At 32.2% G+C, this 26,110-nt stretch overlaps 3 protein-coding genes and 3 non-coding genes across 6 annotated transcripts in view; 1 reads left to right on the forward strand and 5 right to left on the reverse strand.

Annotated features, from left to right (window-relative positions):
* LOC105771670 (MDIS1-interacting receptor like kinase 2) overlaps positions 1–9,866 on the forward strand; it is a 61,084-nt gene extending 51,218 nt beyond the window's left edge. Inside the window, exons 2-3 of the mRNA XM_052632485.1 lie at positions 8,886–9,261; positions 9,344–9,866. Of these exons, the coding sequence (XP_052488445.1) occupies positions 8,886–9,261; positions 9,344–9,705 (738 nt within the window). The 3' untranslated portion in view covers positions 9,706–9,866. The remainder of the gene's footprint in view (positions 1–8,885; positions 9,262–9,343) is intronic.
* Positions 9,867–10,114: 248 nt separating this feature from the next.
* LOC105774677 (putative pumilio homolog 7, chloroplastic) lies at positions 10,115–14,800 on the reverse strand. The gene is made up of 5 exons (XM_012597237.2): positions 13,413–14,800; positions 13,148–13,310; positions 11,743–11,906; positions 10,603–10,852; positions 10,115–10,479 (listed from the first exon to the last, which is right to left on the reverse strand). The coding sequence occupies exons 1-5, from the start codon at positions 14,798–14,800 to the stop codon at positions 10,375–10,377; spliced, it is 2,070 nt and encodes a 689-aa protein (XP_012452691.1). The 3' UTR covers positions 10,115–10,374.
* Positions 14,801–16,513: 1,713 nt separating this feature from the next.
* LOC105773893 (uncharacterized) lies at positions 16,514–18,969 on the reverse strand. Its single transcript, XM_012596088.2, has 5 exons — positions 18,610–18,969; positions 18,441–18,514; positions 17,663–17,798; positions 17,284–17,565; positions 16,514–17,009 (listed from the first exon to the last, which is right to left on the reverse strand). The coding sequence occupies exons 1-5, from the start codon at positions 18,727–18,729 to the stop codon at positions 16,752–16,754; spliced, it is 870 nt and encodes a 289-aa protein (XP_012451542.1). The 5' UTR covers positions 18,730–18,969; the 3' UTR covers positions 16,514–16,751.
* A 4,729-nt stretch (positions 18,970–23,698) lies between these two features.
* Positions 23,699–23,771, reverse strand: TRNAK-CUU (transfer RNA lysine (anticodon CUU)). Its single transcript has one exon. It is a non-coding gene; the product is annotated as a tRNA-Lys (tRNA).
* A 77-nt stretch (positions 23,772–23,848) lies between these two features.
* Positions 23,849–23,921, reverse strand: TRNAK-CUU (transfer RNA lysine (anticodon CUU)). The gene has a single exon. It is a non-coding gene; the product is annotated as a tRNA-Lys (tRNA).
* Positions 23,922–24,006: 85 nt separating this feature from the next.
* Positions 24,007–24,079, reverse strand: TRNAK-CUU (transfer RNA lysine (anticodon CUU)). The gene has a single exon. It is a non-coding gene; the product is annotated as a tRNA-Lys (tRNA).
* Positions 24,080–26,110: the final 2,031 nt, after the last annotated feature.

Consider the following 26,110-nt stretch of genomic DNA (forward strand, 5'->3'; position numbering starts at 1 on the left):
GTTGGCATGTTAATATGAACAAGTTAAATCGGATTAAATTGATGATTAAACCAAATTTTATAATTCTTTATTATTTACTTAATATGATGGTTTAGAGTATTAAAAAAGATGTGAAACTGTGAAGCTTAAAGTTTTGGATTTTTGTTTATTCAAGAAATAAAATGTCGATTTTTAAGTTGATAGCTTTGTATATATATTGCTTTGTATGTCATTTTGGGATAATTATATTTGTAGGGTTGGTTAGTTCTAATAGTTAAGAGAAGTTATGTCTCCAATTAGAATTATAGAAAACATAATAATCCCATTTCCTCTTTCGATGACTACGCATAATTTAAATGAACTAATAATATAAGTTTCTTTTGCATTATAATCAATTTCGTAATGCAAATTAATATTAATTAAATCTTAGATAATCAATGATTAAATATTTATTTCTTCATCTTATTTTTCATGTAAAAACTATTGAGAATAAAATACAAAAATATTAAATAGTCATGCGAAAATTTTATTAGTTCAAAATAGTTAAAAATATTACAAGTAAATTGCGGTGAAACAATTGGGCTAAGGGCACAATTTCTAAAAAAAGTACATTCTTAGGTTTGAATAAAGCTCTCTTATATTTTCCTTTAACATATTAAAGGATAGTTTATGCAATCCAACAACTCAGTTTTTCATAACAAATTCTGTTGGAAAAATTGATTAAGAAAATGGTTATTTTAGATACAATAAAAGTTCAATTTTTTTTTCTAAAATTGAGCCATTTTGTTATTTATAATAATAAATTTATTGACCGAAATAGTACATGTGCTTTGTACGAGGCGATTAAGTTGATCCTGACTTTTAACCGAACTACCTTCTTCACTATCCTTGAATCGTGAATTGCCACGAGTGTAGGCTTGAGCAACACAAATCAAATCTCTAAATGAAAACTTTTAATTAACTTTCAATAGGTAAGTTAATTCCTCTCTTTCACCAGTAACAATATATTTTTCCTAGAAAATAGGATTTATTCTTGTTAAATAATTTTTTACTATTTTCTCGCAGAATAACCAAATTATATGATGTGTGTATAAATTGTATAACTAGTAGTTCTTATTTATAAAGAAAACGTATAAAATTTCTATTTGAATAATATCTAATTAAAAAATAATATTTTAATAAAAATAACTATAGTATAGGGGGTGGCGACAACCTTAGTAAAACAAAAGGGTTTGCCGCCACTTACATGGTATAAGGCCAAGTTGGGTTTTTCTTTTGTATTAGGTCTAATTTTATGTGTTTCTTACACTTTAATCCAACATTTATAATTTATCCAACTCAAAATCTAATTTCTAAAATATTAATTAATTAATTTTTCAATTAAATTATTTTCTAAACCTAATTCTAATTCCACAAAAGTCATTTCAACTTTATCATATCAAAATTTATGAGAAACTATGTTTAATTGCTCTATTCAACAAATTTAGGGTGACTAATTAATTTAATTCATACTTCAAACTCTAATAATTTATTTGTAATTAAATAAATAATAATTCGAAGAAATTAAATTAATTCCTATGTTATTTTTGTCCTTAGCAAGAAAACGCATTTATTGCGGATAGTGATACATGAGATCTATTTTTCTTAATTCATCATTTTCATTCATTCCATATTATTGGTTCTGCATGCAATTTGTTTCTGGTTATCTCGAGCTAGAGAGGGACCGATTGAACATATATAATTAGGCTCAAATAATTTGCAATTAAATTCCAATTTTTCGCCTATTAACTATATCATTATTCAGTGAAAAAGTCATTCCACTAAAATATCATGATTAAGCTCTCCCGTATTATATACCATTATGAAAGTCACTCATGGAGTGCTTGTCCAAAGACCTTATTGAGTTAAACTTATAGAATATTCTCAATCTCTTTGGGATAAATCAATTCTCCCAATATGATCATATTTTATCTCACGGTAAGTATTACATCTTCTTTTATGAAAAGCCAATTGCTAACAATTAGTAATTAAATCATTTATCACAAATACAAATGACTCATGACCACACTACTTTTAATCTATCATGTAATGTCGATGAGCGAATATCATTTACCCTTTAATTGGGCTATAAATTTTACTATTGTGAAATGATGCTACATACTGCAGAAGTTTTATACCCAACGCACCAAGTTTCAATTCCTTACTTGTTTGAGCTCAAACTTTCACTTACATAAAATTATACGAGTCATGCATACATAGTTTATCATCCACTCAAGATTGAGGTACGCCGCACTATGAAAGTCACAAGTAAATAGATTCATAAATGGATCTAGGATTTATTTTACTTGGGTCCTATCTGATGTATTGTCAATACAATCAATCACATCCATGTATCTATCTTTTAGGATTTAATTCGCTTCGATATCCGAAATAATGTATCTCCTCAATTGAACTTGATAAATGTTATATTAGTCTTTTAATTTATTTGCTCAATTCCAATTAGACTAATGATATGTTTAGATTATCTACTAATATAAGCTATCTTTCCGCATTACGATCCTACCACACAATGTCGCTTAATATTAGTTAAACATTAGATAATCAAGAAACTAATATTTGCATTCATTTTGTTTTGTGTGCAAAAATCATTGAGGAGAATATCTGTAAGATATTAATAATACTGATCATATTTATTTAAACCGTTAATATATTCAAAAAATTACAAGTACATAGTCAAAAATACTACACTAAAGACACTAGATCTCAACACATTTATGCTAACATGTTTTAAATTTCTGTGCCATAACCAATATGCCTCTTCACTATTTGTCATAAAACACGAATGAAAAGAATCTAAAACATCTAGATGCACCACATAAATATTACCTAACCTAGGACCTACAAAAATAATTCTATTTGACTCTATATTTACAACTTTAGAATGAGGTTTGAAGTATATTTTCCTTGAGACATTTAGCAAAGAAAAAAACACATTTTCAATATGAGTGAAAGTATTTTTACCAATAGAACTCATGCTTTTAATATCTTCGGAGTTGTCACCAAATGTTACATCTCTTCCATTCTTTGGCATCAATTCTATGAAATGGCTCTTGTCTTTTGTCATGTGCCTTAAGGATACACTATCAAGATAACATGATGCCTTCTTTAACATGTTAACCTCTCATCCTCTTACAAACACAAAGTCGAATCTTGATTTTGGATACCCAAATTTTCTTAGATCCTTTGGAACTAGTAGTAACAAATTTTGTTCTTTTTGAATTTCACGTTAATATTTTGACTAGTGCTCGTTTTTTTTTTTTTTTGAAATCCAGACACTTTTAGTGAGTTTAACCCATTAAGTGACAATTTTTAGGGGGACAAATTTGTCTATCATATTCCAACTTGTGAAATCCGTACACTCTTAGTGAGTTTACAATTTAAATGATAATCCTTAAGGGACAAAGTTGCCTCTCATGATCTAGTTTGTGGCCGTTGGTACAAGAAAGTAAGGGATCATAAATATAGCTTTGTCTGACAAAGAAGTTTTTGAGTTGTGTTTTCTTTTTTAAAAATTTTTAAGCCGTTTGAACACTACAAAGTGATTGGATGAAAGTATAAATACTAAAGTAGTAATTACATCCTCTAGTAATTGTAAGGAATTTTAATATCCTAATCATGTTTAATTGGTAGAGTGTAATTATATTGTAATTCCTTATGTCATCTTTGATAGTAGATATTGTAATTACACAACTACATAACTATAAATTCTAAAAAAATATTAATTATAATAAAAATTATTAATAATATTTGAGAAAAAAGTTCTCTAAAAAGTAACAAAACCTAAAATCAAATCAATGTATATGCCATATTAGTCTAAGAAAATTTTAACAATTCAATTACTAATAAAATTAAAAAATAAATATACTGTGTAATTTTATCTAATTACTCTCCCATTCCAAATTTGTTGGGTGCTTTCTCTCTAACATCAGACACATACTCCTTGTTATTATTGATTGGTCATTGACCTAATATAAATAAGTAACAATAAATAATAATTTAATTTAGTTAAATTTAGTGTAATCAATTCATAATAAATATTATGCAATTTAATTAATTTATTAGTTGGTTAAAATGTATAAAATTTATTTCTCCTCAATAAAATTTCAAATCATTTAAACAACATCAGTAAAATAGCATATCATTATATTTTAAAAATAAAATGTCCTAAAATTAAAACATTATTATTGTAAAAAAAGTGACTTTTAAGCTTAAATCATATATCAACATGTTTGGAAAGCCATAGGTAATTGGATTGAGTGTAATTATTTATATTCTATATAATTACTCCAATTCTCAACCCCTAAATATTAGAAAATACGATTGGAGTACTCCAATGACACTCAATTAAGTGGGACTCACAAATTATAGTGATTACCCAAATATGACATAGATATGCAATTATAAGCAATTACACTCTAATCCAATTATTAGGTAACTTTTCAAACACACCCCTTAAAATATAATCCATCTTTCTCAAAACGAAATAAATTTTGTATATATCATTAAGCTTTTGATGGCCAGAAAGTTAGAAATTGAAGTATGCAAATTCATATTCTTTTGTTCAAATTATAAATTTGAACTTACATATCATTTACTTTTGTTTCAAAATCACTTTTTGCTTTGGTTAATGATTCATTTTCTCCTTTCACCTTTGAATTAATTTTTGAGTGAATGTGTAGTTTAACTCTTAAACTTGTCTAAAAATATATAGTTTGTATTTCTTTTTTTTTTTTTTATATATAATTGGTATCTAAACTTATATTTCATTACACATTTTAATACCTCTATTTTGACATTGTTAATTTGTGATGACATGTACAAGCAACCAATTATATGGTGACACCCATTTGTGAGGCCGAACTGCATTTCAGGATTAACCTTTAGCAACTATGGTCTAGAAGCTACAGTTCCATTCTCGTCTTTGCCCAAGCTTGAACAGTTAGGCCTTGGTATAGATTAGATGAAATTTTTGTAACAGTCCTTTCTTAAATCAATCAACTCATGAACTCACCAACATTGATTTGTCACTATACTCAATCCTAAGCTTTTTTTAGTGATACTCACCCTATAATTTTCATTAACACTTAAGAACTAATGATTTGTTTCATTTACCAAAAAGAGGAAAAGAAAAACTATAAATGATTTAGGTATAATCTTCATTTACAAAATGTAGATGGATTGATATCAACTAAATGGAGCTTACATCTATTTTTTACTGCATTACTACTTAAATAAAAATACAGAGTTGAAAGTGAAAGGGCTTTACAAGGTGGTATTGTTAGAGATGATCAAGGAATCATCAGTCTTACATTGTTTAGTTGTTTGCCAAACTTTGGCTTGATTTTGGATACGCTATCATCTTTCAATCTTTGGGTTAGTGTAGTTTTTAACCGCATCACTTCACTTCTCTTCCGACTTCCCGTCTTGAATGTCCTCCTTTTTTTTTTAATCCGTGGTCAAGTTTTGAGTTCTTTCGTTTTCTGCTCGCAATATATTCGTCATTTGTCCTCTTAGAAATATTCTTTTTTAGTTCTGGTATCTTAGTTCTTGTTTTGGAACCCTGAATTCATTGAAACATTATCAATTTTTGTTTCAGTTATAGTTAGAACAGTGAAATATTCATTTTTACACATCTCCCACTTCAAGCCTCGTATGATATTTTATACTCGTTTAAATTACAGGAGGGTTGGTATAAACTCAGAAATGCTATTGCTTGGGACCCAAAGGAGACAAAAGAGAAAAGCGTATTGCCTGTGTGAGTGCGAATGCCCAAAATAAAGATGGAGAGTCTATGATAAGCCAACTATAAAAGATACCAACGACCATTAACAAAGACATAGAAGTTTGAGAAATGGGTGAGACTTATGTTACTACATTGTATTCATTTTTCGACATCTTCTGTTCCAAGTCTCATGTGAAAATTTAACTCTGTAATAGGAGAAAGCTTTGTCTGAAATGCGATTGCTTTGGACCCAAAACAGAAAGACGCTTTTAGCTTGTGTGAGTCAAAAGGGACAGTGATTCATACCTTAAGACTGAAAGGGGCAAAGCTCTCTTGACCTTGAATGGGGCTAACATAAATTACTATAATACAAAGACTTCAACTTTGGAGTGAAACATGGGTGAGAGACTTTTAATAGTTATTTTGATCGTACAGGCAACTGCAATTAACCTATATATAGGGAGATAAAAGCCTATTGCCTGTGTGAATGTCCAAGTCAAGAGGGAGAGTCTATCATAAGTACAGTACAAAAATTGCCAACGAAATTAATGGAATAACATAAACTAATAGAATGCGAAGACTTAGAGGGATAGATTTATGTTACTACACTGAATCCATTTTTCCACATCTCCATTTTGTAGTCTTATATGACAGTTGTCTTCTTGACACTAAATCGGCCAACATAAATTATTATAATACAGAGACATAAAAGTATGGAGTGAAAAATGGGTGAAAGACTTAAATTTTTTTTATTTGAGGGTTGAAAGACTTAATAGTTAGTTTGATCGTACAGGCTACTGCAATTAACCTATATATTAACCTTCATATCATGGCTGTTACTTGCATGCAGAGCATTTGTTAATCATGAAGAGTTTAACCTTGCTTGCTCCCTTACTCTTGTGTGTTACTTTTCTATGTTCTTCTCTTAATGTTGCTTCTGATTCTGCAGCAGCAGCATTGGCAATCCTCAAATGGAAAGCCAGCCTTCAAAGCCAAAACCATTCTGTTTTGCTTTCCTGGAATACTTCCAACAACCCAAATACCAAAACAAGTCCTTGTGCCTGGTTTGGAATCCATTGCAACCATGCGGACAGTGTTATAAAGATTAACCTCACTGGCTATGGTGTAAAAGGTACGCTCCATCTATTTCCATTCTTGTCTTTGCCTAATCTTGCAGAGTTGGACCTTAGCACCAATGAACTTTATGGCATAATCCCACCTAAAATCAGTCAGCTCTCCAAACTCACCTACCTCGATTTATCCTTTAACCAGTTCTCTGGGAAAATCCCACCTGAAATTAGCCACCTTGTACATCTTCAGACCCTCCACCTTGCTGGAAATCAGTTGAACGGCTCAATTCCGCGAGAAATCGGTCAGCTCAAATTTCTCACTGAACTTGCCTTGTGTAGCAACAAGCTAAATGGTTGCATTCCTGCTTCTCTCGGTAAACTAAGTCGACTTCTTTCCTTAATTCTCTTTGATAATTCCCTTTCTGGTCCCATTCCTCCAGAATTGGGAAACCTTAGGAATTTGGTTGAAGTTTACCTGGACACCAACCGTCTAACTGGTCCAATCCCTTCCACGTTTGGAAACTTGAAAAAACTGACGGTGCTTCAGATGTTTAACAATAGTCTTTCAGGTCCCATCCCCTCTGAGTTAGGGAATATGGAATCTCTTTCTGAAATAAGCCTTTATCACAACAATGTATCTGGCTTGATCCCAACCTCATTTGGTGACTTGAGACTTCTTACACTTGCCCACCTTTATGAAAATCAACTCTCTGGTCCAATTCCTGAGGAGATAGGAAACTTGAATTCTCTTGTTGACCTAGAGTTGAGTGAAAACCAACTCAATGGCTCTATTCCTGCTTCACTTGGCAATTTGAGCAACTTGGAAATTCTGTTCCTCCGAGACAACCGGCTCTCAGGTTCCATTCCTGAAGAAATTGGAAACTTGATGAAGTTGACCGTGTTAGAACTAGACCACAACAATCTGACAGGAAATTTGCCGCAAGGCCTTTGCCGTGGTGGATCACTTGAATACTTCACAGCAAATGACAACCAGCTTACCGGCCCAATCCCTCAAGGGTTGAAAAATTGCACTAGCTTGAAGAGAGTCTACCTTGAAAGAAACCGACTCAGAGGAAATATATCTGAAGATTTAAGCGTTTACCCGAATCTAAAATTCATTGAATTAAGTGACAATGAATTTTATGGTGAAGTGTCTTCCAATTGGGGGTTGTGCAAAAGTTTAGAGATCCTATCTATTGCAAGGAACAATCTCAGTGGTGCAATACCCCTGGAACTAGGACTTATGTCCAAGCTTTTGTATCTAGACTTGTCTGCAAACCAATTGAGCAAGTCCATCCCTGAAACTATAGGGAATCTGTCCATGTCATTCTACTTGAATTTGAGCATCAATCAGTTTAGCCAAAATATTCCAATTCAAGTAGGCAAGTTAACTAGGCTGTTTCATCTAGATTTGAGTCACAACATGCTTTCAGGGGAGATTCCAGGGGAACTTCAAAGTTTGCAGAGCTTGGAGACGCTAAACCTTTCTCACAACAATCTCTCTGGTGAAATCCCAGCCTCTTTTGAGCATCTCCGGGGCTTGTACACTGTTGACATTTCATTCAATGAGCTCCAGGGTCCCATTCCCAACTGTCAAGCATTTGTAAATGCTTCAGTACAAGAATTGAGAGGGAACAAAGCATTATGTGGCAATGCTAGTGGATTACCGCCTTGCACACCTTTTTTCTAAGAAGGGTCACAACAACAACAAAACCCTTTTCGTAGTTATTTTCCCTCTTTTATTGGTTTCTGGTCTCTCGATTTCATCAATTGCTTTGTTGTTTGCCTTCAAGAGGAAGAAAGATACAGATGAAGAAAGACAAAGCAATGCAACTGATGAAATATTTTTCACTGTAACTCCCTTTAACGGAAGAATATTGTATAAAGAGATCATTAGAGCCACCAAAGATTTTGATGCTCAATATTGCATTGGAAAGGCAGGATATGGAAACGTATACAAAGCAGAGCTGTCATCAGGAGATGTTGTAGCTGTGAAGAAATTCCATCCGTTGCATACTGGTGAAATGGCAGATCAGAGACAGTTCCTAAATAAGGTAAGGGCATTAGTAGAAACAAGACACAGAAATATCGTGAAGTTCTACGGTTTTTGTTCCTCTGCAGGTCATTCCTTCTTAGTATACAAGTACCTTGAAAGGGGTAGCTTGGCTTCTGTTCTCTGCAATGATGAAGAATCTAAGAAATTGGACTGGAACAAGGGGGTGAATATTGTCAAAGGTGTTGCTAATGCCCTCTCCTATTTGCACCATGACTGTTCACCGCCCATTGTTCATCGAGATATAACAAGCAACAACATTTTGCTTGATTTGGAGTATGAGGCTCACCTTGCAGACTCTGGCACTGCTAAGCTTCTCAATCCAGACTCATCCAATTGGAGTAATATTGCTGGAACATACGGATACATTGCACCAGGTGATTTTTCATTTTACTTCCATAGATGACATAGCATAGAGGATAATATTTGTTATCAACTATTATTTCTTTTTCTTTGCAGAGCTTTCCTACACCATGCAAGTTTCTGAAAAATGTGATGTGTTTTGTTTTGGTGTGCTGGCATTGGAATTGATAGTTGGGGCATATCCGGGTGAATTTCTCTCTAATCTATCAATTTTAACTGCTGAAAGCATTCCACTAAACAATGTGTTGGATCAAAGGCTTGCACCTCCACTGCCGGAAGTTGTGAACAAACTCGTATTAATCCTGAAGTTGGCTGTTTCATGTTTAAATATCAATTCAAAATCTCGGCCAACCATGCACACTATTTCTCAGCTGTTGTTCGACCACATCTTGTCCCATCTACGACTCTTTGATCTTCATCTAAGATACCACCTTAGAAACGTTTGGTATTTGCTCTAATGTTGTTTGTTTAGCTTTTGTGTGGTTATAACGGGTTAATGGATTAGCATTTTTATACCCTTAATTACCTTTTCCTTGAGAACTTGTAGTGCAATAGGAGTTGTTTGAGATCTGTCTGTAACAGTTCATCATACGTTCTATTCCATGGAATAAAAAGGTGTTACCTGACCCCTTATATTTTCATACTTTTAAGCCCTCTATTTTAATTATGGTTTAGACAATTAACTTCTGTTTTTAGCAAAGTTCACTTATTTTTCTGAAGAACTTGACATGATGTTCAATTATTTTCCAAATTCCAAATGAGAAAAAGGGAAATTGGGGCATAAGATTTGCAACATTCCTAAGCAGAAATTGAAGTCCTTGAACGTGATAAAAATATCATACATCCAAAGTTTGGCTCGACAAGACAACAACAAGACAACAGAATAATACAAGTTGCAACTACATAATAAACAACTAGAAGCAAAAATTTTCTTCTACATCCTTAGGACTCTTTCCAAAGCAGATGATCCGCTGATCTGAGGCTGTAAGTCTTTTCATCAAAGACTTCAGCACCAGTAGCTTCATCTTACATTCTCTATCTAGTAATCCCAGGACATTTACTTATTTTGTACTGAACAAGCTAGCAAACTTTGGACGAACAACAACACTTTGGCAAAGTGACTTCGATCACTTCTTTAGGAGGTTCCTTGAGAAAATTCTCTTGCAATACGGGCTGGTACGAAGGATCGTGTGTGGTCGAACCGCATCTACTAGAGAAGCATGTAGAGGACCCTACTCAAGACAAAATTGATTATGTGATGAAGAGAATTCCTATGGCAGGTTTCATGTGGATTTGAACTAGTTATGAATCAAAGCATAAAAAATGGCAGAAGAAACGACAAGTTGTTCCCTTACCTTGGTTACTACTAAAGCAGACTGAATTACATAGTTGGCAAATGGGTCTTGCAATAATTGTTCAAAGTGAACAACAGAGGTTAACTCACGGATGATCTGAGACCTACTCTCTGCAAAATGCTTGAGGCATTTTTCAACCACATGGCTGCTAAATTTCTGCATTGAGAGATGAACATAGTGCCCTTTGAACTGAGATAGTAAGTTGCCAGAGTTGACCTTCAGCTCTATAATGTACTGAACAACATAGTTCCTGTTCCAGACAACAAAAGAAGACTACAAATGAGAGAGAGAGCGCCATTTTCTTGATGAAATCCTTGTCATTCATGATTATATATGGTTCTAAGGATGAGTCTATTTCTAATGTAGGAGAGTTGTTAGAGGGCCTTTTTTTTTCCCTTTTAGGTACTCTGATATGCCAACAAGAAAGACAATTAAAGCTATGAAGAATCTAATTGTAGAAAATAAAAAATTCAACACATATATTGCAGCTAATGACACAAAAGCTGAACCAGAAAGCACAGACAGCATTTCGATTCACAGCCAACTAATTATAACTAATAAGCATGTTAGCATTCTAGATGTAAAATACCCATCAATATTAGATAAATGTGATGCGATGCAAATCTTATGTACTTACCGGCAGGTTTTTGAGACATGAAAGCTCGTCTGGCACCACATTGAGCTCAAGATGTTAGCTTGTCATGTATTCTCAATACCAATGAGTACACACCATACTCATTTGACATATGGTAGAAGGAACAGAAGTGGCTTAAGAATTAAATACCAAAAGAGAAATGGCTATGTTTATTAAATGGATTAATGACTCTCAAAAACCTGATCTATTGGCCGTAGACAATCCCTAAGGATGCATCCATTCAACTCTAATGAAAGATGCCAGTCATCACCCTGTTCTATGAAGCAAGATTGTTATCCTATCATGAATTTTTACATGATGATACAATTCGTTAGCATGCTAATCACATAAATATGTAAGTGGGTTGATTTTTTCATTAAGCTGGATCCAAGTTTACTCAACTTGATTCAAGTAAATTTCTAAAGTAGTCAGAACCAGCAATGGAAACCTAATTTGTCAGAAAACTAGGAAGCAAAGAAATAAACAATCAGAGCTTCACTTATTACCCGAAAGGATCCTGAGCAAGAAGAAGTCCATTTCTGGATATTTGAGTGATTAGCTTATCTCGATGTGGTCCATTGGAATGAGCAATGCAACGTTGCAACACACAGCAGCCATGGCGATGAGTGGCGATATCTACGCAAAATTTTGCAGCAGCATCAAAAATAATCTGCATCAACCAAAAAAGTTTAAGAATCAAAATTTAGTAAAAATATAAGATGTTAGGTCATACGAAAATGCATAAAATCAAAGTAGAGATAGAATTCTTAAAACAGAAATGCACCAAGCCTGCCAACTACGGTATGAAAAGAAGCATACTTCATGACGAATTTGGACAAAATTCTGTAAGTTTACAACTCAACACAGGAGTGCTTGATCAATCATAAGAAGTTGCGAGGTACAAGAGTTTCTTCCAATGGACTAAGAACTCTTCAAGTGTTTTATTTAATATTATCTCACTTGCTATTATAACCTGTAACATGTTGGTTCATCCCATGGAAAGAATATTCGCATTAATAAATATTCGAAAAGATGGAACAGATTCCTTCTAACAGGCTCCTTGGACACATGACAGTTGACTGTCATGCATCGGCAATATGCAAATAACCAAATAGCCATAATTAAGCCTGTAGAAGAAAGCCTTTTGCCTGTTTACAACACACTCCTAAAAACAATGAGTTAAAATATACTAAGAGTATACATACAAAGAATACCCTGAACCGACGAAGATGAGCTACATGTTCAAACAGAACATCGTTGTGATCTCTAACCTTCAAACTTTGTATTGAATCAAACCAAGGTGTGCCTCCAAATGGCATCAGAGACAAAATTAAGTGCATAGGTAATAGGCCATAGAATAAAGACCCCTAAAATAGCCATACAATTTTCTTTAGAAGAATTGAGTACCCTTTGTCAAGATGAAATACATGTGAACAAGACATATGTTCAAATAATTAACTAGAGATAGATCATGCAGTAGGTTGGCATGATGAAATGAGACTGTAGTTGAAGGCCAGATTCTTTAATACAGTTCCTGTTGATTTATTAATTAATGAACCTACAACATGCTACTGAAGCAAAGAAAGTTGGATGAGTAAAATCATTTAATACAATGCAAAAGATTCATGTTGCAAAAACTGTTGCTAAACAATGTAAAATGTGCATTTTGAGACTTAAAATATAAGTCATCGTCAAACAGAAAACTCATGATGGTATCATAACATGACCTTCACAACATATTAAACAAATAGTAGTGAACCACACATGAAAAGTGATTCATTTTAGAGATAAAATATGGTTCTAAGTAACAATTAGCCCAAAACAAAAAGAACTTAGAAATGTGCATGATTGGGATAATTTACGAGAACAAATATTAAACCTCAAAAGTTAATTTACCCCTCATCTTTATACCTTATTATCTTCATTGTTAAGACATTGCAAGCAGCGCTGCAACACATGATTCCCATTAAGATCCTTGATGAGATCAAGAATTCCAGGTTTAAGAGCAGATTTGATAAGAGAAATCTGTTGTCTGGATTTGAGAGTCTCAATCAACTTCTGTACCACACGTGTACTGAAATATAGCACGGTGAATCCCCTTAGCAACATATATATGTATATTGACAAACAATATCATTAAAAAGAAAAGAAAATGAATGATAAATGAAGCAAATACCCATATGTGTTCAAGGAAATCCTCACTAGCTGTCCGGTTTCTTTGGTCACAGTGAGAATAATCTGCAGCCTTTGGTCTTCGTTACACACATCTAGCAACTTTTGGACAAGGTAGTTTCCAAAGGGGTCCATCATTAGTTCAACAATGTTTTCAATAACCTCGTTGAATATAATTTGAACATCCAAGCAGCTTCCTTCATCAAATATCCTTTGTAGGAAGCGACAACCTTTCTGGTCCTTAGCCATGTAATATATACAACCTTGAAACTCGACTAAGGAATATGGACTTGGCATCAGTATTACATTTTCTCCATGTCTTTTATCAAGTTTAGAGTTTTTCTCTTGCAGGTTTTGCAATCCAAACTCCTTGAGAGTCTTTTTCTTACAACATTTGAACGAATCAAAGCCCTTGTTCTCGATATCATATTTCAAACCTCTTCCTTGAATGATAACACTATGATCCTCCATTACATTCTCCTCAAGAGGAATCTTACTGTGCAAGAACCCAGGAGAACTCAATGAATCAATGGCAGCTCTTCCTCCATTACCATCAATTCCACATTGCTGGGAACAAACAAAAGGGTTACCGATGTAGGGCCTAGTGGTAAAAGCACCCTGCAGCAACATCCCCCTATTATCCAATCCCCTACCCTGTTCCATTCTCTGCTCCAAAAGATAGTTTCTTTGGTTATCATGCCAACTCGGTACTGAAGACAAATCATTGGACTGATTGTAACCAATACTATAAGACCCAAATGAATCACCCTTTTCGTATCCAGTACCTTGCAGCCCAAGAAAGGTGGACCTGAAGACATCACCACCATCTAAACACATCGAAACTTGTTGTGGAGACGATTGAAACCCTTTGTTAAAACCATCGTAAGAACCATATTTTTCAGCGTGATAAGACGAGACATCACCAAAACTGAAGGCGAAACCATCTGGGTCCCTTTCAAATTTCCTCATTTGACCAGAAGTATCCCCATCCCTTTCATCATCTCTAATATGCATTTGATACAGATTCTCACACAAACCAAAACCATCATCGACCAACTTATTTTCATTGACGTTCTTGTTTCTGTAATGGGAATCGGGTAACCGTTTAGAATCCAACCAGAGTCCACAGTGATGAAACTTGGGGTGGTGGTGATGGTGGTGTTGTTGTTGGTCCTCAAATGGTGGGGTATCTTCGGGTGAAGAAGGGAACCCATTGGTGAAAGAGTTTGAAGGAGAAGGAGAAACTCTACCCTTTGTTGAATGGTGTTGAAGATTGAGCAATGGAGGAGGAGCCTCAGAGATCTCACTGCTAAATAAAGTTTCCAGCTCACTGTTTCTCTTCATGTCCCTTGTCATCATCTTCTGCTCCTTCTTCTCACCCAGTTTATACATCTTCAAAAAAAAACAAAAAAAAAAGAACCCAAATTTTTACAGATACTAAGAAGCAAAAACCCAAATGAGAATATTTTTTTTTGGTTTTTTTTTTACGTAAAACAAAGTTGACAAAAGAGAAGAACACCAACACCCAAAAAAACAAAAAAGACGTTTCCTTTTCAGATTGATTTTTTGGTTGATTTGGTTTTCGGGTTTCTTTTAAAGAGAAAAATGATGGGTTTTTTTTTTGTATGCGAGAAACGGTTACAAAAAAAATAATGGTGTACGGTAAGGATTATTGACGTTTTAAGCTCACGCCATTGGAGTGAGGTGAGCCGGCACTATACTGTGAAATACCCAAAAAAAAAATTACAGAGAAAAAAAAAGAGAGGATCTTTTTCCAAAAAAAACAAGCTTTTTCTTTTATTGTTTTTTTCAAATGATTTAAGATTTTTTTTTTAGCTAACTGAATCTAAATAGACAAATAAAAAAAATATCCTAACTTCTTTGGCGAAGAAACCTGCTTGATTTTTGTTTTGATTAATTGACCAAATTGTTTTTATTCATTTATTTATTTTTAAAATTTACTTTTTGATATTTTTCTGTAAAAAATTTTAAAAAATCTACCTGAAAATAAGAGTCTAAACTTTATTTTTAATAACAATAAATATTACTTTAAGCATTGTTATTGCCTAAAATATATAAACAAATCCATGTCAGTGTTGAAAGCTATGACCAAGTTTTCCTATCTTATAGATACCAACCTTCATTTATTTCCGTACTTGTTCACATTTGCCAAGTCAAAATTAAAATTAAAAATCTGAAATTTATATTTATTTTTAAAAAATAGAAAAAAAAGAATTATTAGATTAACAAAAGGATTTATCTTTCAACAACCAGACTGGATTTACCTGAACTATCTCGTCAAAAAGACAAACTAAAAATTTTGAATTTTATTTTGAAATAAATAAATTATGATATAGCTTATAATTATTTATTATTTTGGTAAAAACATTTTATCTCAAAAAAATCAAAGTAATTCGATCCTTTGAATTTCGTAAAGAGTCACTAATGATTGTTAATCACAATATTAATTTTTTTATCAGTTAACAGATTTGATCCTAAAATGTTTACACAATATACCACAATATTTACATATCAATATTTTAACAGAATTTGTTATTAATAATCAAAATATGTAAAATTAAAAGAAAAATCAACACTATAATTAATTTTGAAATTAATAAGAATTAAATTGCTTTAATTTTTTGAAAAACCCATTTTAGAAAGATGAATAAATAGATAAGGGTGAGATAAACTTCCTGCTATGACTAAATGTATTTAGCTTCCTTATCTACTAAATAAATAAATAAATAAATTATTGCTGTATCTATCTGGCAGTGCCACTGATTCGTACGGTGTGGATTTTACCCGAAAGCATGTAAACAGTGGTCTGCAGTGACCACCATTGAAAATAATGACAAAAGCGTGGCAGAGATCATGCTCTCCTTAAATGCCAAATTCCATTCGCCAAACCGCGCGGCTTTTTTTTTGTCGGACAATGATATGGGCATTCATTATTATAGGTCCGTACTCTGCTCACCATTCCCCTTTCGCCACCTCTTTTTTCGACACGAATGTATGAATATGTATACATACATTTGAAAAATACTATAACTTTTGCCCACTGAAACAAGGACTCCTTTGAAAAGGAGGTTCAAACAAAGCATATAGCGATAATAATCATATATAGCAGTAAAGCAATAAAATTGGACTTGAAAGAGCCCTAGACCGTCAACGAAACGGGACGGTAATGCACAAAATTATGAAACAAGTAATTAGCATATAGGTTCTTAGGTCAAGTTGACATGTTAAACCTAAAACATAATTCCCAGAACCCATAATCACACACCCCCACTGAAGATAACAGAAAAACACGGTAATCGGAGACGGTGTTAGACCTATGAAGTTAAACCAAAGCAATGGTGCTTTCCCCACCAGGGGGTTTGCGTCCGCTACTGACTCGAGACTCTACCTTCCCTTCAGCAAAGATGTTGCTACCGCTCATCTCCCGCAGTTTCGCTACACTGAGTGGTTTTTCAGCAGAACCTGGAGGAACATCACCCTTAAATATGTCGTTTCCGGATAGCTCTGCGAATTTCTGGTTATGTATTTTCTTTGCTGTCTTAACCACGGTCTCCTCACTTGGCATGCTACCTCCAGCAGGCTGCAGCATAGCATCCAAGTTCATAAACAGTTAGATATTCAAATTTAATTAATTAGGCAAACTTAAGTACATAATGATCGCAATTCAGCAAGAATATAGGAAGCAATGATTTGCAATCCCTAAGCTAAAGTGAAGCACAACAATGTAATTCATACTTCTTGCTAAGCCTGATATACGATCCCTAGCTACCTTAGGTGTCATTTGTTGCACAAGGAACAATTTGTTCAAGCAATGAGAAGAATTTAGTAAGTTCGGAGTTTTAACATGTACTTACTTTATGTGTATCAGGTTCTCCCATGTCAAAATTGTCCTTCAAAGCCAAAGCGCGTACGGTTGTTGGCCTCGGCACAATTTCAGGTGGGGGTGCAAAGATGTCATGTCCACCAAGCTCCTTTGACTTGGCATCGGAGAGCTGCTTCTTCAACTTCGCCTCCTCACTTTGCAGTGTTCCACTCAATTCACGCTGCTTCGCCACCTCAGGAAGAGTAGTTGGCTTTTTGGGTGTAATACTCTCTTCCTCGGCAAACGAGATGTGACTGATTCCAGCTAGAGATTGCTGACAATGGCAAACATAAACTTCTTTTTTAAACATGATACGAATATAATATGTTATTATGTTCTGAACATAACTGAAAAAATGAACAAATTGAAACCTGGTACATTCGTATTGCTGTTTTGTTGTTTGGAGTAGGATTTGCACTACCAGGTTCTGATTCGTCATTTTCTCCATCGGCTGCAAAAATACCACTACCAGTCATCTCCTTCATTTTATATCCAGAACAAGGTTTCCTGGAAATGGCAACAGATGACAGCAGCAGAGTGAATTAGAAAAACAGCAATAAAACAGCCTTACTGAACTTCTGCTTACAATTCGAAACTAACAAACGAATCTTGAAAGAAAAATGAACGGACATTTCGGTGGAAATGAATATTTAATGTTTTAACTGATTGTAGATGTACATTAAATCATCAATCCTCACAAAGCATTAGAAATCCAACTCAGGAAAACAGGATTGATTGGATACGTTAAAGAAAGTTACAGCTGGAACAATTAAGATCTCCTTCAACGGTTGGTACAATTGGAGCAGAACGGAGATCCAATGGATCGCTAATTAATGACAGATAAATAACATCTAATAAGGAAATCAATCACAGATAATAGAACAGATCAAACTAGAAAGTTTTAAATTCCTTGTAGATTTGAGGCCTTCTTTTTTCTTTTCAAAACAGTATTTTAGATAATAAAGAGAGAGAAAATGGTAGAAACAATTTGTTTTAAAAAAAAAACAGAAAACTATAGTAACAGCGTTTTGTTTTTTCCAAAATGCAGAACGTAGAGCAAAAAATTTACAAATGACCAAAGAAATTTAAAAAAAAAACAAAGAAAATGAAGAATTTGTAGGAGAGGAAGAACGCGGAAGTAGATCTCACCGTTTGTTTAAGCTTTCAAATTCTTCATCGGTCACTTGACCTCCAAACACCACTTTTCTGATCCCATCCGACGGCTACCATTAATAAACGAAATAAATCAATCAAGTACACTAACTCACCATCCAAACAAAATCTTTTTTTTCTTCTTTCGAAAGGAAAAAAAAAGTACCTGGTGAGGGCGGGTGGAGCGTGCGGCGGAGGCGGTGAAATCCGGTTGAGGAGTCTCGGACCAAGTGAGTAGATCTGCAGTGGAAGTGTGTGGTTTCCTCACTGGAGTGCTCTTCTCCATTTTTTTCCCTAATTCCACTCTCAAAACTACCAAAACAAAAAAGTAGCTTGTAATTGAATAAAACAACAATGGAGAAATGCCTTCGAATCCTTCTCTGCACCACCAAAAAAAAGATTCAAAAGGAGTGTGTTTTTTAGAGCTTAGAAAGAGTGAAGCGAATGAAGGAAGGAAAACGGGATCTGACAGAGAAATGACAAGCCTGTCCTGCCACTGACCCTCCCTGATCTGGAACTTTCCTTTTTTTTTCTTTTTTCTTTAAGTTTTAATAATATATTTAAAAGAAGAATTTGGAAACTTAAATTTAGATTTAAATTTTAACAATTTTTGTTTGATTTGAATATAAATATAATTATTAAATAATTTTATACATTAAAATTCAGATGGTATAAATATTTTATTTTTAAAAGTGATATTTCAACTTTCCAACAACTATCATTAAAGAGTATATAAAATATAAATATTAAAAACTAGTTTTTATTAAAATTATATCACACAGTCACAGATATTCTAATTATGTACCAATAATAAATATATTTATAGTTTTTGAAATTAAACGTCAATGTCTTAAAACCTTCTGACAAAAACAAAATGTCATAAAACCAAGGATTAACTAAAATATTTGAAACCAACAAAGGGATGTCGGCAGGAATTTTGGATGATTTGTATTTTGATGTTTAAGCTTACGACTCAGTTTTTTTTTTTAATTTAATGTCGTTTGGGAGAAAAACAACCGTTTTTTTAATTGGATATTTCAGCTATCAAAATATATCAAAAAATATAAAAATAGGGAATTTATTTATAAAAATTATTAAATGAAAAATAGAGAAATAATGAGAGTAGTGAAGCAGACATGAAAAGAGAAATTTAAATAAAATGTAGTATGAAAAGATAGAAAATGATTGGTTATGTTATTCTTGTAAGGAAAGTATTGGAATTTGGAAATGAATGGAGCAGCTTCCAAAACAGATCTATATCTGGTTGATGTTGAAATTAGGAAGAAGAAGAACTAATTTAGAAGATATTTTCTAGTAAACACACTACACCATTCGGATTTCTTGCCATCTTTGGATTAAATAATTAAAATTAGTAAATATTATTTCTTTTTGTTTAGCTAGGAGGAAAACATTTATTATAATGGAATTCTACAAGTAATTTATTTGCACTTATTGACTTAAACCCAATATTAAACTCATTTATTGCCAATTCATCAAGGTTTTCTTTAATTACAATTTATTTTAAGATTTTAGTTTACCTTTTTTTTTACTTAATTTTTGACCTGTTTAATTCAACTAATAATATTCAATTGGTTCAATTAAGATAGTCGATATTGTACCAACACATTTACCGTTCTTTATGCATATTAATATATTTTAGTGTCCTATTTTAGGCTTTTCAATTATTTTTAAATATGTATGAAAATTATTAATTATTCTGTGCAAATTTTAAAAATAATTACTTAATTCCAATAAAATAAAATATAAAATAACTTTAAATTTTAAAATCCATTAATAAAAAACCGTAAAGCCCAAAGCCAACTTCTCCCGGTAGTAATGTCATCACTTTCTATTAAGGTTTTGTTTATAATTAAACTTAAATTAATAAAAAGTAATTTTTATTTTAAATTGAGATTTAGCTCGATTTAAAACCTGATTTTTAGCTTTTGTCTTTAGAAAAGTGTTTTAATGAAATTATTTCTTTATTATTCATTAAATCTTTTACATTATAATATGTCTAAATTGAACTTTTTTTTCTCAAATTTATTTTTAATAATAATGGTAAACACTATCAAATTTTTCAAATACCTCAATAGTAAACTAGCCCTTATTTACTAAAGAGCTAATCAAATTTAGCTCAAGTTTTTTTTTTTTTTACTTCAAATTTGCCTAAGTCAACCTAACTATCAAAAAATGAGAATTCACAAAAAAAAAATTCTCTAAGGAACCGAAACAAAATGGAAACAACTCAAAGACAAAGGAAATCGAATCAAATAGAAAAATCATAAGAAAACAATAACACCAAGTGTTTGAGGAAATGTTCTCAAAGTATAGTTAATAACTCTAAATGGAATAATTACAAATGAGATGAAAGACCTCTATTTATAGCTAAGCTATTTCAGATCCAACGATATAATTTAAATTATATCAACATATATATTTTTATTTCTATTTTTTGTATACATTATATACAATACAAAAAAGTAAAGTAGGGATATTGATCCAATTCATCTCATTAATATTTGTAATCCAATCCTTCAGTCGATTTCGCTTCATTTAGTTCAGTTTTAATTTCGGTTTATGAAATTTCAATAAAATTCAGGTCAAGATTAAAGTCTATCTACAAGATGAGAGTCCTAAGGGATTTAAACTCTATACAATCTTATCTCTTATGATTTACAATATTCACCATGGTAACTCTTGTTTTACAAAAGTATTTTACTGAGCAACCAAGGCTCCAAGTAGATAGGTTTTCCATGTATTACACGAATGAAGCCAGTTCAAGTGGATCAAATGAGTCACATTAAATTAGTTAATCTTCATGGGACGTTATGTGTGCATTCGTCACAAGCTTTAATTTGCGACTTGTGACATAATACTATCAAATTGATTTCTTTGTAACTATTATTTTTTTGTCAGGCCGCTGATTCTTACTTTTTTTTTAATTATTATAATTATAAGGTTTAAGGGTCAAAAAGGCCCTTAATAAAAAATGAAAAAAATCAATTGAGCCCTTAAAAAAGTACACTCTATTTGGTCTTTAATGACAAAAATAAAATAAAATCAACTAGATTTAGGCCTCCTTTGGATCCAAATTTTGCATCAGTTCAGTGCGTTTTCTATTGATTTACGTAGCGCCGCTTTGAAACTCTTTGGATGGCCAACTTTCGGTCAGTGGAAGGAGTTCATCGCACCACACCCCAAAATTTCCACGCTCTATTTCGCCAATTGAAAATTCAAAACTCCAAACGCAATTGTCATTCCTTTTTACTCCTTTTCATTTATTAATAAATTGAATAAAGAAAAGTAAAAAAAACTTTGATGGAAAAAATAGAAAACGTTGATGGCTAAAGGAAAAACATTTTATTATAAATTTATATTTTAATATTTTATTAAATAAATTAATAAATTCACATATTTTAATAATTTTAAAAAAGTAAAATAATTTAAAATTTTTTATTATATATCAATTCTAATATGATGTCCTTAATAGTCATTTTTTATTCTCACCTCACCGTTACAACTACGTTTGAATCCAAACACATACTTCACTGCTATTTCTAATCTCACTGCTACAATACCCAATCTCACCGCTATAGTAACTAATCTCACCGCCACCGCTGTTTTTAACCTCACCGGAGCTAAACACACCGCCCATCCAAACTAAGCCTTAGTTGACCAGTTTGACCATTAAAGTCGCTGATGTGGCTAACGGTAGCCACGAGATGACACACGACATGCCACATTAACTATTTTTTAAAAATGAAAATAATTAATAAAAATTGCTTATTGAATGAACCTAGACATACTTTTGTCTAGGTTTATTTAAATCTAGATAATCATTTGTTCAAATTCGTTTGAGATGAATTCAAAATATAAAAATTTAACAACTATAAAAAATATTAAAAATTATAAAAAAAACTGGAAAAAAAATCAAATTTTAATATTTTTAATTTTTATTCAGAATTTTTATATATATTCGAACTTAAAAAAGTTCAAATTGAAAATTTGCATTAATGAATTCGAATATATAAATTATTAATAAAATTAATTTGAATTTTTTAAATGTTTCGATTTTTTCATTTATGATATGCTTCAAATGTTTCGATTTTTATTAATTATTTTTTTTAAAAAATTTCCGGAGGCAACATGCCACATCAGCATCTTTCCTATGCCACATTGAAGGCGTTCCAATTTGGATTAAGTTTGAGTTAATTCGATTTTTATTTTTATTTTTTTGCTTCATAAGCATTTTGATGCATTTGTCATTTTGTGGGTTGAGTTGACTTTGGGATAAACTAATCATTCGATTTTAAGTTTAGATTATTGTAGATTCATATTTATCTAGGGTATGTTTCATTTTTTTAGTACGGTTGAGCTCACCTAATTAATTTTTAAAAATAAATTCGGATTGCATAATCATGTCAGGTCAAGTCATTTCGAACTTGAGTAATTACAAATAAATTGTTTGAGTTTAGATCATTTTATATTTGAATTATTTTGGTTAAAATCAATTTGTGTTAATTAATTTTACAAACAAAAATATCTAACCAGAGCAAAAAAAAAAGGATTGAATCTGAAATGAAGATTCTACTGAAGAGATTTTGTTGAGTAATGCGAAATCTTTTTCCCTATGACTAAATAAACTGTTGATTTCCTTTTTAAAATGTTATAATAGCAAAGTATTCGGTTCGTTTCCTTTTTTTCTAATTTCATGGCAAGTGTTTTATTATTTCATCACTGGTCTTTATGCATTCATACCTTATTTTCTTGATTTCAAACTTAGTTTGATTTTCTCTCTCCAACATGAACATACATCTTCTTCACTTTGCTATGATGTAATATTCTTGGTTTTACTAAGCATTTCCATGGAATTTTGGTGTTTTCTAGCTTGAAAGGGACTAAACTGAAAGAAAATGAAAGTGGCATGAGATGTAAGAAAAATGAAGGAGAATTCTACAATTTTCCATCATAAAAATCTATTGATTAAATAATTAAAATATTTAAAAATAATAAAATAATCCCAACATCGTTTTCATCTAATGGTTACCATTCTTTCTCAAATTTCAATTTCATCCAAGGGTTCAAAATTTACCACCAATTCATGAGACTTTTCTCATAAATATCTAATTATGCCCTTGAACTTTCTCTCCAATTCCATCCTTGATTCATTGTCCATTTTTGCTAAAATTCACTTCTAGTCCTTTCTCTTTCTCACTTCACTTCAATTTAATCATAGGAAAAATCCAAAAAAGCGCCCACCGTGGGGCTCGAACCCACGACCACAAGGTTAAGAGCCTTGCGCTCTACCGACTGAGCTAGACGGGCCGGTTGATCTAGAATGTGTAAATTCTTTTACAAATTCAAAACTAATTGTTTCCAGTTACTTGGAAAAAGTTAAAGATCGCCCACCGTGGGGCTCGAACCCACGACCACAAGGTTAAGAGCCTTGCGCTCTACCGACTGAGCTAGACGGGCTAATTGATCTCCATTGTGTAAGATTATAAACTTCTTACAAATTTAAAAACTAATAGTTTCCAGTTCCTTGGAAAATGTAAAAAATCTTCCACCGTGGGGCTCGAACCCACGACCACAAGGTTAAGAGCCTTGCGCTCTACCGACTGAGCTAGACGGGCTTCTTGTCGCGATATAAGTTTAGTAATTACAAGCTTCTCAGTTCTCATTTTATTAAATGCTGAAGTTAACCAAACTTGTTAAAAAGAATCAACCATTTTAATAAAAGAATCTTTATATTATATATTTATTTCGTTGACGAACTTATTATTTGATTTAATAAAATTATATAAAAAATCTTACTCGTAAAACACAACTTCATAACTAGATTTAGAATATAGTAAACTTAAGTTGAATCATATAAGAACGTCCAAATACAAAGCATCCAATTCAGCCTTAAATTCTCGTTTATTAAGTCCCTAACTTACTGGTTCATCGTTAAAGGATATTTAGTATGATGAAAAGTTATCAATTTTTATAGAATTTTTATGATGAAAAGCTCATCTTAAAAAATCAGTTAGTATAAGTATCCGTCAAGAATAATATCTGTGAATACGCCATCTTAGGTGAGGTGTTCAACATCTGGTTGTGTGGGAATCCACCGAAAGTAGATTTTGTATGAATATTTTTGTGAGTAATGCATTTGTTTTCCGAAGAAGAAATGAGATCCGCATTGAGTGGTGAAATTTGTAATCTATCTAATGAGTCAATTGGCGTATATGTATGCACCCCATATTAGAAAAATATCTGCCAAAGACTAAAAAGAAATCAAGTATCTTCAAGTTGTGGAATTTAAGAATAAACGTTCAAAGGTAACCTGGATTAAAATTCACTAAGATCGTTTGAACTTACAAGCGATTGTTTGTGATGCAAGTTCTGATTAAAGAGTTGGTACGCCAGGAGGGATTAAGCTAGGAATGCGCCAAGGTAGTAGTTTGAGTTGCAATATTATGCACACAAAGGACACCATAAGAATATGACACTTAGTATTCTTTGCCGTAAAGAAGTTTGTCTTTAACAAAGTTTTAAGTTCAAATGTCATATGCTATTTTCGAAAATCTGATGAAATTATTAAACATTCTTTTTTATTAATCTTTTGTTTTAAGAACAATAAATAAAGGAAGAAGGAGCACGTTTTAGAATGACTTTATACCTGTCGTAAAATTTTTACTAAGTGTTTTAGCTTTGTAACATCCAATATCTGAATCCGGTAATTCAGCTCTAGTATAGGGGTCACACCATTCTTGTACCTTACCCAAGAATATTTGACAGTGCTACTTATGATGACATCAATTATACCTGTTCATGGTTTAGATTATCTGCTGAAGGCTTTAGAAAGGTTTGGGCAAAAACATTAAACCTGAAAAATGAGATTAGGCAACAAAATAATGACCGTTTATGTAATGACTCAAAATTCACGAGTATTGAAAAAGTACATTATCGGGACTCCGTCTTAGTAAACTGAGTTCGAAAATAATTATTAGAAATATTTACGAGAATAATTGTGTGTTTAATTAGGTTTTAGATAGGTGAATTTATCTTAATTAAGAGTAATTAGAAAAAAAGGATTAAAATGAATAAAGGGTAAAAGTCTAATTATAGATTAAAAGAAAGTAAAAAGGACTAAAAGGAAATTAAACCAAAAGCATAACTTGAAACGGTAACCTTTAAAAATCTGGGATTTTTTAAGTTTAATAAACATATTATATTATTAAATAATAAAGATATTTATTATGTTTTATTTTATATTATATCCTATATATATATATATATAGTAAAGAAACAAAAGAAGAAAAGAAACAGAAAGCTAAAAACGAAACAGAGCAGGAAAGAAAGGAGAAAGGGAAAATTAGGGTTTAAAGTTTTGAAGCTTTAAAGGTAAGTTAAATCAAGTCCTTTTCTCATAAATTTGATGTTTTGGAATCCTAGAGTGAAATACTCTTGGATATAAGTTGAAAATTTGAAAGTTAATAGATTTTTGAGTAAGAGTTATGTTGAATAAATGATGGAATTGAGGGTTTATTTGATAGAATTTCTAGTTAGAATTGATAAAAGGATTAAATTGTGAAGTAAGCTATAAGTTTTGAATTTTAGGGATTAAATTGAAATAAATTCGAAATTATGAAAATATGATAAAATTAGATAGTTAAATG

This window comes from Gossypium raimondii, chromosome 6 (assembly GCF_025698545.1).
Source record: "Gossypium raimondii isolate GPD5lz chromosome 6, ASM2569854v1, whole genome shotgun sequence".
NCBI classification, from domain to species: domain Eukaryota; kingdom Viridiplantae; phylum Streptophyta; class Magnoliopsida; order Malvales; family Malvaceae; genus Gossypium; species Gossypium raimondii.